Source organism: Eucyclogobius newberryi, unplaced genomic scaffold, assembly GCF_026437365.1.
Source record: "Eucyclogobius newberryi isolate DKJ021-1_F unplaced genomic scaffold, fEucNew1.0.hap1 SCAF_9, whole genome shotgun sequence".
Taxonomy (NCBI): domain Eukaryota; kingdom Metazoa; phylum Chordata; class Actinopteri; order Gobiiformes; family Gobiidae; genus Eucyclogobius; species Eucyclogobius newberryi.
The window spans coordinates 32,940,485-32,952,178 of NW_027316532.1; the positions used below are offsets into that span (position 1 = coordinate 32,940,485).

At 40.7% G+C, this 11,694-nt stretch overlaps 2 protein-coding genes across 2 annotated transcripts; both read right to left on the reverse strand.

Moving 5' to 3' along the window:
- Nucleotides 1–126: 126 nt before the first annotated feature.
- On the reverse strand, nt 127–5,472 carry btf3l4 (basic transcription factor 3-like 4). Its single transcript, XM_072438189.1, has 6 exons — nt 5,346–5,472; nt 4,784–4,845; nt 4,373–4,486; nt 3,847–4,048; nt 470–532; nt 127–385 (listed from the first exon to the last, which is right to left on the reverse strand). The coding sequence occupies exons 2-6, from the start codon at nt 4,835–4,837 to the stop codon at nt 339–341; spliced, it is 480 nt and encodes a 159-aa protein (XP_072294290.1). The 5' UTR covers nt 4,838–4,845; nt 5,346–5,472; the 3' UTR covers nt 127–338.
- A 680-nt stretch (nt 5,473–6,152) lies between these two features.
- On the reverse strand, nt 6,153–7,788 carry ptgfr (prostaglandin F receptor (FP)). Its single transcript, XM_072438075.1, has 2 exons — nt 7,003–7,788; nt 6,153–6,443 (listed from the first exon to the last, which is right to left on the reverse strand). Exons 1-2 carry the CDS (start codon nt 7,786–7,788, stop codon nt 6,153–6,155), a joined length of 1,077 nt encoding a protein of 358 aa, XP_072294176.1.
- Between the last annotated feature and the right edge of the window lie 3,906 nt (nt 7,789–11,694).

Sequence of the window (11,694 nt, forward strand, 5' to 3'; positions counted from 1 at the left end):
ACTGCAGACAACTTCACAAATGTGCTTCAATGTTTAATGGGCTGTGAAGCTTATGTTTGAGGCTACAACTTCACAAAAATAAGTAGGATTAGCATGATTCCCACACCAAAGGACCACATCACCATCTAAAATGTTTATCACCTTTATTGGTTTAAAAAACAAAAAAGTATTAAGACTAGCTTTGATAATTACAGGAATCCTGGAAACAGTTGATGTACATGTTGCAGGGAATTGACTGTTTCACACATGAGCCCAACATCCAGAGGGAATTAAAATGTCTCCGGTTTCAGAGAATGCCTCTCCTTTTATTACAGTCCATTAAAGCAAAAAGTCTCCTGTCAGTTTGCCTCATTCTTAGATGCTTCGTCAAAGTTCTCAACCAGGTCTGCAAATGTAAAGCAAAGAGTCTCAAATCATCGTTTTAGTTTATGTGTAAATCCATTTCAAATTGTGCTATTAGACATGTTACCTGGAACATCATCATCCTCCTCCTCCTCAATGTCTTCTGGCTTTGGAGTCTTACTGTCAAGAGCTATGACAGAAACAAACAGAAAGTCAAGTTTCCAGAATAGACATAGAAATAAATGACATTTGGTTCGGGTTCATTCCTCCTGACAATCAAAACAGAAAAACTGATTTGCATTTCTCTCAGCAGTTAACTCATTTAAATCTAGTCTTGAAAGCAAGGGTCACCTCTGGTTACTCAATGACGTAACAGTCAACTAAAGTGTCATTCATCTAAAAGACACATTTAACATATCATTTCACATATTGAACTCAGCTCCCCGGCACTCACCATTGAAGGAAAAGACAAGGACCGACATGCACAAGTCTGTCAATCACCCCAACATTACAAACAGCAGATGAGACGAGACGAGAAGAGAATCAAAGGGGCTTTTGATATCATTTAGGTAAATATTAACCAACTCAGAGCCGTGCGTTACACAGTTTTGTTCTTGCACTCTTTTACAGTGAGTAAAACTGAAACTGAAATCTTCACCTGTAAATTCACCGTCTGTAAAAGTCTACATTAAGCTAGTCGCTCAAAGCAGTTGAGCATTTGTTTACTCTTTGATCTGGTGATTGCAACATCACATATTTATCTAAGAAATCATCCATATCCAGTGCCCACTCGCTCATGCCAGTAGGCCCCGTCCCAACACTCGCACTTTCCCACTTCAAAGCAATTTGTCCCAAGTCTTAGAAGGTTTAAATCATACATTTCCCACAATGCATTTCATGGTAATGTTTTCAAACGACGCAGCACTTCTGCCTTAGCGACTTAGCAGCGAGAGCTAACTGGATATAATGGAAGGAAATATCTAAACTTTTAAACTAATGATATTTTAAATACTCGTGTTCCAAATTATTATGCAAATTGTGTTTAAGTGTTATAAAAGGTCATTTCTGTTTATTTTCCAGTGAAACTCGTGGAGGATATTGTGTCTCAGGGCTCTTTGGGTCAGTGAAATCATCATCAGACACCTGTGCCAATTAGTTTGCCAGGTAAGTCCAATTAGAGAAAAAGCTACTTAAGAAGGACGTTCCACGGAGTCATGTTTTGGGCCTGAATCACGGGGAAAGAGCTGTGAAAATTACCTTTGTAAAGTATGTGGAGTTTCTGACTGACCACTTTCTTCCATGGTGCAAAAAGAGCGGTGCTTTCCGTAACAAATCATCTTCATGCATGACAATGCACCATCTCATGCTGCAAAGAATACCTCCCCCCTCCCCTGTCCTCAACCCCACTGAGGACATTGAGCATCCTCAGGCGGAAGATCTATGAGGGCGGGAGGCAGTTCACATCCAAACAGAAGCTCTGGGAGGCTATTCTGACATCCTGCAAAGAAATTCAAACAGAAACTCTCCACAAGTTCAATGGATGCAAGAATTGAGAAGCTCCAATCAAATAAGGGGTCCGATGTTAAAATATAACTTGACCTGTTAAGATTTTTTTTATTGAAATAGCTTTTGATTTCAGTAAATATGACCTGCTAATGCTTCTAATTTAACAAATGAACATTTTCATGGTTTAAAACTGCTGTGCATAATAATTTGGAACGGTGCATTTTAAGATTTCATTTTTGACAAAGAATATTACTGTATTTTCCGGATTATAAGTTGCACCTTTTCACACAGTTTTGGCCGGGGTGCGACTTATATGTGATATTATTCGTTATTTTCACACTGGCAACCGCATTTCACATGAGGGCGCTCAAGGGCCCTCTAAGCTCTAAGCCGTGCATCTGCACTTCCTCTACTTCCAGAGTTTGGGGAGTTGTTTAGAAGTGACACAGAGGAAGAAGAATTCAATGGATTTAGTGATTTGGGGTAAAACTGATGCTTTGCTAAACTTGTTAGCATGTTCTTTATGCTATAGTTATCTGAATAACTGTTAATATGTTACGTTAACATATTAACATACGTTACCACAGTTCTGTCTGTGCCTCATATAGCTGAAGGTGTTAGCGTTAGCATACGTACACCTATTCATCATGTTCTCTCTAATCTGTTATTATTCTAAATTGCCTTTCGAGATGAAATGTTTGTTCTTGGTCTTGGATTTAATCAAATCAATTTCCCCAAAAATGCGACTTATACTCCAGTGCGACTTATATATATATATTTTCTTCTCTATTATGTATTTTTTGACTGGTGCGACTTATACTCTGGAGTGATAGGCTTCTAATCCGGAAAATATGGTATTATCATTGGGAGGTTTGTTCAATAACATTTGAATTATTGAAAATTATGACGACTAAATCAGAGAAAAATATAATTTGCATAATAATTTGGAACGCAGTGTTAATATTAATGTCCAGCAACAACACTGTAAACACATTAAGCTTGTTATTGTTTGTTTGTGGCCAATTCAGCAAATGATCCAAACTAAACTGAGCTGGGCTGTGATTAACTCGACTACAGTTTAACAACACCACTGACAGCCGATTCACGCTGTTGTTTGTTTTTACCACATTCACAACGCTCATGTTTACCTGCCCTGCTCTTTGTGGACTAAACACGTTCAGAAAATATACAGTTCAGTTAAGTGTGTAGTGCGAGTATTAGGACGGGGCCATAGTTTCTCTTTTCTGCTTGGTAGTGACTGTTGAACTATTTGTTTAGCCGTTGTTACGGTGATGGCCACTACGTTAATGTACTTATTTCGTGCCGCCCACTTTTCCCTCTTTTTGCCACGATTGGCACTTCCGTAATAATCACACTTTCGATCTTGCAGGAACTCCATTCACTTAAAGAAATAATAGAAGATTTTTGGCAAGGAATCTGAGTCAAACATGACGACAGAGAAAGACTGTGTTAGAGCTTGGAAATCTGCGAAGACGCGATGCGATCCGTTGCGCTAATAAACAAACGCACGTGTAGCAGCGGGGCTGTAACGTGCTTCCACATGAGGTTTGATGGTGGGCGGCGTCTTGGAAAGAACAGGAGGGTGGGAGGTGAGTTCTCAAATTGGTGAAAAATCCTCTATTACTTCTTCAAGTGGAGAAAAAGGGAAAAGTCTTTAAAATATGCTATAAAAATATTTCTTTAAAATGTCCAAAGTTCATGTTACCAACAAGTCAACAATGCACCGATTCCCTGGGTGGCCTGAAAATAACGTATTTTCTCTGGAGGCCGGTATCCTTATGTGAACTAATACAAGCTGGGGGAGGATTACGTCGTATGGCTCAGGTGGGATTCCAGAATAAGGGGAAGAGAAGAGTGATTTGGCTGAAACAATACATCTTGTGCTATTTTGAAAGCCTAGATTGTGTGGCACAAGATCTTCTAAACAGTCCATCGCAGACACAATTCAATCCTCTCACTATAAGAGGTTTCACGCACCTTGGCGGGGGAACTGTTCGGCGAGCTTGCGCAGGCTGCTGAGGCTGTCCGCTCCGAGCTGACTGAGGATCCCAGGCAACATCTCCGTCAGCTGCTTCGTCTCAGCGTGGCCTGTGATGGCAAACGTGTTCGCAGACAGAGACGCCTGCACTTTGGGGTTGTTAAAGTGAATAACAGTGCCATCATCCTTTATCATATTCACCTGAAAAGATGTATTAAAATTAAAAACAAGAAGATCATCATGAGTGTTGTAAGACAACATTTCTAAAATCCAAGTCATTTTTATGTCCTCATGGTTCAAGTTAGAGTCTAAGTTGAAGCCATTAAAATATTTACCTAATGTTTTGTTAATTGTGTTCAAATTGTGCATTTGTATTGTGTATAACAATAAATAAATAATATACCGGTACTACATAACAATAACCACTGAAAACAATCTGATACGTTAATTATGACAATAGTGAAATATATTATATTATTTTGTAATTACTAGCATCTCTAGTACTCAACCTTTCCATGCATTTACCTCCTCAATCCCTGCAATATTATTGACCGCCAGCTTCTTCAGTGAACTCTGAAGCTTTTTGTCATCAGCTGTTGCTGTTCTGTGCACCACCTTCTTCTTTCTGCGCGCAGAGCCCTGGGACAATGAAGACGGTCACTAAATGTAAACTGGATATCACAAAGTGAAAGATGAGGGTTCATGTCAAATAATGCATTGTTTTAAGTTCAACTTCATTTAACTTCCTAAAATACTTCTTATGCTGTAATGGTTTTATCAACCAAATTATAGTTTTCATAAAATAATCTTCAGACGTGATGGTAGATCTACAATTAAATCACTTTATGTTAGTCTTCATAGCTCTAGCTCTAAGGTTAAAACAAGCACAAATTAAATTACAATCAAGACGTCTTTTAATGATCAAACAGTCCTTACCTTTCCACCTATCCGAACCTGAGCTTGGAGCTTTGCCAGTTTCTCTTGATTCATGTTGAAACCTGCAAATGAGAAACGTGGAAGTGAAATCTAATGAGAGCAGGAACTATCAAGTTATACTTGATATATGAGGCGTGAGGAAATACAGATGACACTTTAACGACATTAGCGTAATACTCGACTACAACATCTGCACATGAATGTAGATCGCGCTCTGCAGTTGTGTGTGGAGGTGTGTGTTGTGCAGCAGCAGCAGCAGCAGCAGCAGCAGCAGCAGCAGCAGCAGCAGCAGCAGCAGCAGCAGCAGCAGCAGCAGCAGCAGCAGCAGCAGCAGCAGCAGCAGCAGCAGCAGCAGCAGCAGCAGCAGCAGCAGCAGCAGCAGCAGCAGCAGCAGCAGCAGCAGCAGCAGCAGCAGCAGCAGCAGCAGCTGCAGCAGCAGCAGCAGCTGCAGCAGCAGCAGCAGCAGCAGCTGCAGCAGCAGCACTGACCACCCTCCGCACTGAGCACCCTGAACCCACAGCCCCCACACGCTGCCCACAATAGAGTGTCTGAGCTGCCAAACCTGCTCTAAAGTCCTCAGAGACATGCAGCACCGAAAGATGGAGGTCTGAGAGCGGATTACGTCACACAACAATATGAAGCTTCTTCTTCCGCATCGAGTAACGTCAGTGCGGCGCTCTGCTGCCCCCTTTTGGACAATGGGGGTCTCGACAAAAACAACTGGTTCAATCCATTTCTTGTACAGTATATCCAATTCAAATTGCTTTTGTAATTTAATAGTATTATGGACCAGGGATTCTCAAACGCGTAGAGGCTGGGGAACCCTTATGATATTTTCATTCAAAACATTAAATGTTTAACATTGTAGGCTAATTGTAGTCCTAGCATTTTAGTAATGATCAATGTTTTCAATAAATCAATATAGTGGTGCCCAACCCGAAGTCAACCCCAGTTGAGAGTGGTGATTACTTTTAGTTACCTGTAGGCTTACCTCTTGATAACCTAAAACGTTTTTTCATTCAGTAGGATGTGCCACCTACTTTGGCTATACAACCCCCTACAACCGTTTATTCTGAAGAAGAAAGGTTTCTGTAATTTTCAATTCTGTTGAAGAAAGAAACACATACAACTTAAGATGGATCAGATTGCATCCAACGTGCTGTTATTTTCCACACAAGGTAGGCTACACATTAGCCCAGTTACCATCAGAAATACACAAAAAGCATAAACACACTATTTGTTCTTAAGCACAAATGCAGACGTTCCTCATTTAGCATTTGTAATTTCACTGCATAAATAAGTAAAAGTATTTTTTCTACATAAGCATGACTCAATGAACAGTAGATTCACATGGATGATCAATAGAGTGTTATGAGATGGTTTTAATGACAGTGTCATTCAGAGGAGCCGCGGTATGGCCAGAGCGGCTTGTGTCCACAGAGCTGCGCTGGCCACTGCTCTGCCACAACTGCAGTTCTGAAGTCCTCACAGTCCACACACTGTGCACAAACATGAAGAGTTTCCTCAGGACCGCCTTCCTCAGCAGGATGTACACCCAGGGGTCCAGAATCTGGTTCCACGTGGCCATTCTTACAGCCGTCAGCAGACTGTGGATCTCTGTCTTCTGTCTGCTCGTAATACTTAGCGTGGTGACACAGACCTGGACATCACAGAGCAGTGGAACAAGACAAACCCCATTAGATTTAACTCAGCTATTATTTGTCTTAATGTGCATTCAGTCACTGGTTTTAATTCTCCGCAGACCTATCATTATTATAATGGTATTAATAAAAAATATCTCGAGGAGGCCTGGTTGGTTTTGGTCTATTCACATGATGTCATGTTTATATTTTGTATGTGTAAATTACATATCAACTGCCTCAACTTCTCAACCGCTTCGAGTCTTTTGCAATGCAGTTTGCATAAGTGTATGGATAATTATGGACAGTGATGTACAGGGTTTTTAGCAGTTGTTCCATCAAAATATTTTAGTCCAATTGTTATTATTGTTTTTAATAGAAACACATGATTGTCATTTCACAACTTTACTAACACCAACCCGACATGTGAGTGATAATTTCATGCTGGAGGCTTTATAACTGTGAGAATACATTGGTATTACTTTAGTTCCCAGTCAACTGGGACAGTTCAACTGAGCAAAATCTTAACAAATGTCGTCAAATACCGAGAGTACAGTAACATGGTACTGCTGATCTCACCAACAGTGGGCCCCAGCACACACAGGACACCAGCATGATGGCGAGCAGTTGGCAGATCATCTCCAGGTGGTAGGATGTGCTCCTTGAGCGGCGTCTGCGCCTCAGTCGGGAATACAGGAGGGCGCAGCTAGTCAGAGTGTTGCACATGATGGAGAGAAGCAGAGCCAACAAGCCTAGACTGGAGAAGAGCAGAGGCAGCAGGACATCCAGCCAATCCTGGGGCTGCTCCATGTGGAAGAAGCACCAGCTTCTGGAGCTCTGCACACTGTAAGGTCTCCTCAGTAGCACCGGCAGTACTGCCACCAGAGCAGGCAGCAGCCAGCTCAGGCCCAGCAACCTCTTCATGTGGTGAGCTGCCACTGCTGTGGAGTGGAACAGTGGCCGGGTCACTCCAATGCAGCGCTCCACAGCCATAAGGCTCCCCAGGAACAAAGGGCTCAGGCCAAAGAATACCATGCAGGCCCCAAACACACTGCAGAGGACGCCTTTTGGGTCGAACACATCCCACATCTTCAGGGAGCTGTAAATAAACAGCACCAAGCCCCCAATGATGAGGTGCCCCAACAGATCAGTTATGACCAAGCTGCTGGCGAACAGCAGGAAGCACGCCCTGGTCTTATTGTGCACATGTCTGTAGGACTTCAGCAGAATGAGGAGGGCCAGGCTGTTGGACAGGATCCCCACACTCATGGAGATGACAGAGGCTCTGACAGACAGCTCCGAGGTGCCACATGTGCTGTTGGCGCTCAGCTCTGCCCCACACGCCGTGCTCCCATTGACCAGCATGCTCTAGTCACATAAACAGGCAAGGAAAACAGGGATTCGGTACATCTGCTCAAAACACCAAAAGGTCTCAATTTGATATTCATCATAACAAATTATTGAGTGAAAAAATGGAATTTCCATACCTCTTTGTGAGTCCTTAAATCCCCATCGTACCAAACGCCCAAATCCATTTCAAAGTAGTCAAGTATCCGTAAATAACAATATGCTGTTGTTCCGGGGGTGAATCAGAATAATAATACTTTGATATTCCTTTGAAAGCCTGGATGTGGAACCTCTGTGCCGCGCCGCGGCCAACTCTAAATAAGAGGAGTAGATGAGCTGCAGCCTCAGTGACACATCCCTCCTCAGTGACTGTCCACTCACATCAACCAGAACCAGATTCAGATGATTGAATACCAGGAGAGAGAGATACATAGCAAACAATGTATGTATGGATATATATATACACACACACACAAATAATAATGATACAAAATCAGTCAGTTAGTTGCAAATATATTCAATTTGTTTTTTCTTTAGTTAAATTGTTTTAATGAAATACTTCATGATGACTACAGTCATTTGTGTTCCATGTGGTTTGTGGTGAACTTTAATTAATGAGAAATCCCAGTGCTGTGACAGTGGTTGGAGTATCATTTTACAACAGTCTATGTAAATATATGGTGGCAGGACTTTTCACCATGTTTCCTCCAGGCTCTTGCTCAGTGAAAACAGGTTTATTTAAATTGAGTTTACCGACGTTGGATTGACTAATATCAGAAGTTTGACCATATAATATAAAACAAAAAAAGCACGATATTAGTCGAATTAATTGATTTGACAGCTTCGCATCGGTTTCTGTAATTAATTCTTTAAGACAACAACCATGTTTTTTATTACAGCATTAATACATTAAAATGTTGTTTTGAGAATGAGAGTTTTCTGCAATATTTCAATCTCTTCAGCAGCACATTTGTTCCACTTCATGAAGAACGAAGCTGGGACTCAGGGCCCTCATTAAACCAATAAAACCACACGCTGGATTAGTACAGCCGCAATTTATTTGTATCACCCAAGCCAGAGAAAACAGAAGGAACAAAACAAATTATCTATCACCTTGTCCATCAGTAACACAACCGGTATTTTCTCAAACTTCGGTACATAACTTATCTCAACATACAATATACATAATTTAATTGTGAACATTGTTTAGGCTATATACAATACACATCTTTCGTGGCCAAATCATCAAAGTAAATACACATAATTCTGTGGTTAATAGTTTACAACTTACTGTAGGATTGGAGTTTAAATCATATATTCCTGCAGCTGTCAAGTTCCAGTAAATGCACCATAAACGCCCTTATAGCTGCAGAAAGGGAATCCCACTTGTGTGCTTCCTACACCGCTGGAAAGGGCTTAATCAGAGAAAGACACATTCCTCTTCATATCTTGCATTGCTTGGGATTAAGGGGTTACAGTTATGTGGCTCATGTTTGTTATTTCACCAACATTGGACAAAAACGTAGCAGTATAATTGTTGGAACATAGGCGCCAGAAACTGAAACTACAACACATATTTCTCACATTGGTTGGTAATTCCTTCTCAACACCTCCACATTTTGGTTAATGGTCACTTACTGTATTTCTATCTAAAAGCAGGTGACATTACAGCTGCAGGTGTGGTGTCAGAGCTGCTGCGTACAATGACATAGACAATGGCTCTGAGCTCAGGCACGGAGCACAATCACATACTTTTGTTAGCGGGCACAAAAGGGGCTAGCATGAAGCCAACTGTAGATGGGAAAATCACCTATAATGCAGGCTCTTTTGCTGAAACTTCCTCCATAATCACTGCCAGGCCAAGACTCTGGGCTGCACATACAGTACAAGCTTCTGCCATTATTTCAGTTCTCTCTAGCAGTCAAAGGCACTGTGACCAAGATGCTTTTAGAAAATTGATATAGGAGCTGAACTTAGCAGTGGAAAGTTACAAAACAGCCTTTGTCAAAACTGTTATTAACTGTTAGATCACATCAACAAGCTAGGAAGCTAAGCATGGCTTGTTTGTTTATTCATTTTGTCAGGACAGTGCATGTTAATGATGTTGAACATGAAAAAATGCTGTGAACACGCCTCATTTCTACCCATTGTGCCCGACTTTGGTGAAACAAATCATACTACATTATTGATATTGTTTGTAGTCAAGAATTTGTGAAAAATAGAATATGACTGCTTTATAGGGTTGTGTGCAATATATCGATATCGTGATATATCATGACGGACTTCTTGGCAATACGTGTATCGATACAGAGTGCATTGTGATGCTTTTAAACAACATAAAGCCATTATAAATTGCCAAGTTCTACACTTCTTAACCTACAGACTTATGCAGGAGCTGAACATGTGACTTAATCATAGGACAGTTGTATTCTAATATTGATATAAATTCAACTGCATTTTGTTGTTCTACTTAATAAAAACATAATTTTAGTCAACGTTTATCGCCGGTTTTAAGGGATATCCATGTATCAGGACATGTATCGTATCACGTTCCGAGTATCTGGAGTCTTATCATATCATGGACCCTGTATCGGGATATGCATAGCATCCTGAGGTACTACACAAAATACCCAGCCCTAGTGCATGATCTTGTACTTTAACCACATGACATGAGATGTCGATAGCCTAATGCAACAATGGCATTTTCTTTTCTTCTTTATAAAGATTTTCTGGCCTGAAGGCTTTATTGGACAGGACAGCTGAAGCGTGAAATGGGAAGAGAGGGTGGGGACATTCGACAAAAGGTGTCCTTGATCTTAAGCCAAATATCTCTAGCAAGCAATTCCTGTCTGTGACAAACGGGCCACTAGCAAATAAATTGTAATACTCTGAATATGCTTGAACTCAGGGAGCATTTTAGCATTTATTCATTCATTCAATTATGTACTAGACTAATTTAGGGCTGAAAACCACTACGAAATGGCAAAACTGTGACGCAGAATCCTGATGCATGTGTCCAGTAGGTGGTAGCAAAGAGTCACTACTTCCCAAACGTTTCAGGACCATCAACACAACCATGAAATCAACTGTGGACCCCCATGCTGAAACAAAACTGACAACTGCATCTTTTTCTACAATAGTTCGTTGTGTTATTGGACATAATTTCCCAAATATAAATTATTTTCAATTAAATGATTTATTAAATACTGTATCATAGCTTTAAATTTATCTTGAACTGGTCTCGCTAATCTCCAGCTCAGTGCTTCATCGACCCCCAAACAATTCTACAGTATAAATTCAATAGTCAAGACCATCAAGAAATCACCACATTTAAATGACGTGATATTTTATTGAAATCTCTCCTTAATGCTTCTCCGGGGCTTTAGCACAAAGCAGTGGTTGCTATTGTTCCCAACGTGTGAGTGGATGTGATCATAGGTGTTACTGCAGTAACCTAAAGTAAATCATCTTTTAGGCATCTACAGGAAAAATGAACAACTAAGAGTTCATAGAAAAATCTTTATTCATGGAAAGTTAAATAACATCTCCAAAAATTCAATAATTCCACTTTCTTTGGCAATTGTATCGTTATTACACATCATTAAACACTGTTCTGTAAAACAAGTGATTAAACCAAATATTAATTGTTACCAACATGTTAAATAAAAAGGGCCACACACATTTAGTTTTTGTGTGTCACCATAATAAATATACCAGGGCCGACTACAGCATGCATCAATCCCACAGGAATTCATCTCACATGTGTAAAATGTTTGATTGTCCCTGCCTTTTTTATTCCCAAGGTCGATAATAATAACGCATTACCCCGTCTGTCTTTTGAAGCCCCTCATCCCAACCTTTCTACCTGCAGAGGAGGTCGTTGGTTTGCAGAGTGCACTTAGCATGACACCCCAGCTCTGCGTG

Coding starts and splice junctions, on each gene's coding strand:
- ptgfr (XM_072438075.1), bottom strand. CDS start 7,788: ATGCTGGTCAATGGGAGCACGGCGTGTGGGGCAGAGCTGAGCGCCAAC. Junction 6,444..7,002: donor TGTGCTGGGGCCCACTGTTG/GTGAGATCAGCA, acceptor TGTGATGTCCAG/GTCTGTGTCACCACGCTAAG.
- btf3l4 (XM_072438189.1), bottom strand. CDS start 4,837: ATGAATCAAGAGAAACTGGCAAAGCTCCAAGCTCAGGTTCGGATAGGT. Junction 533..3,846: donor CGAACAGTTCCCCCGCCAAG/GTGCGTGAAACC, acceptor TTTCTGTCATAG/CTCTTGACAGTAAGACTCCA. Junction 386..469: donor GGAGGATGATGATGTTCCAG/GTAACATGTCTA, acceptor TTACATTTGCAG/ACCTGGTTGAGAACTTTGAC.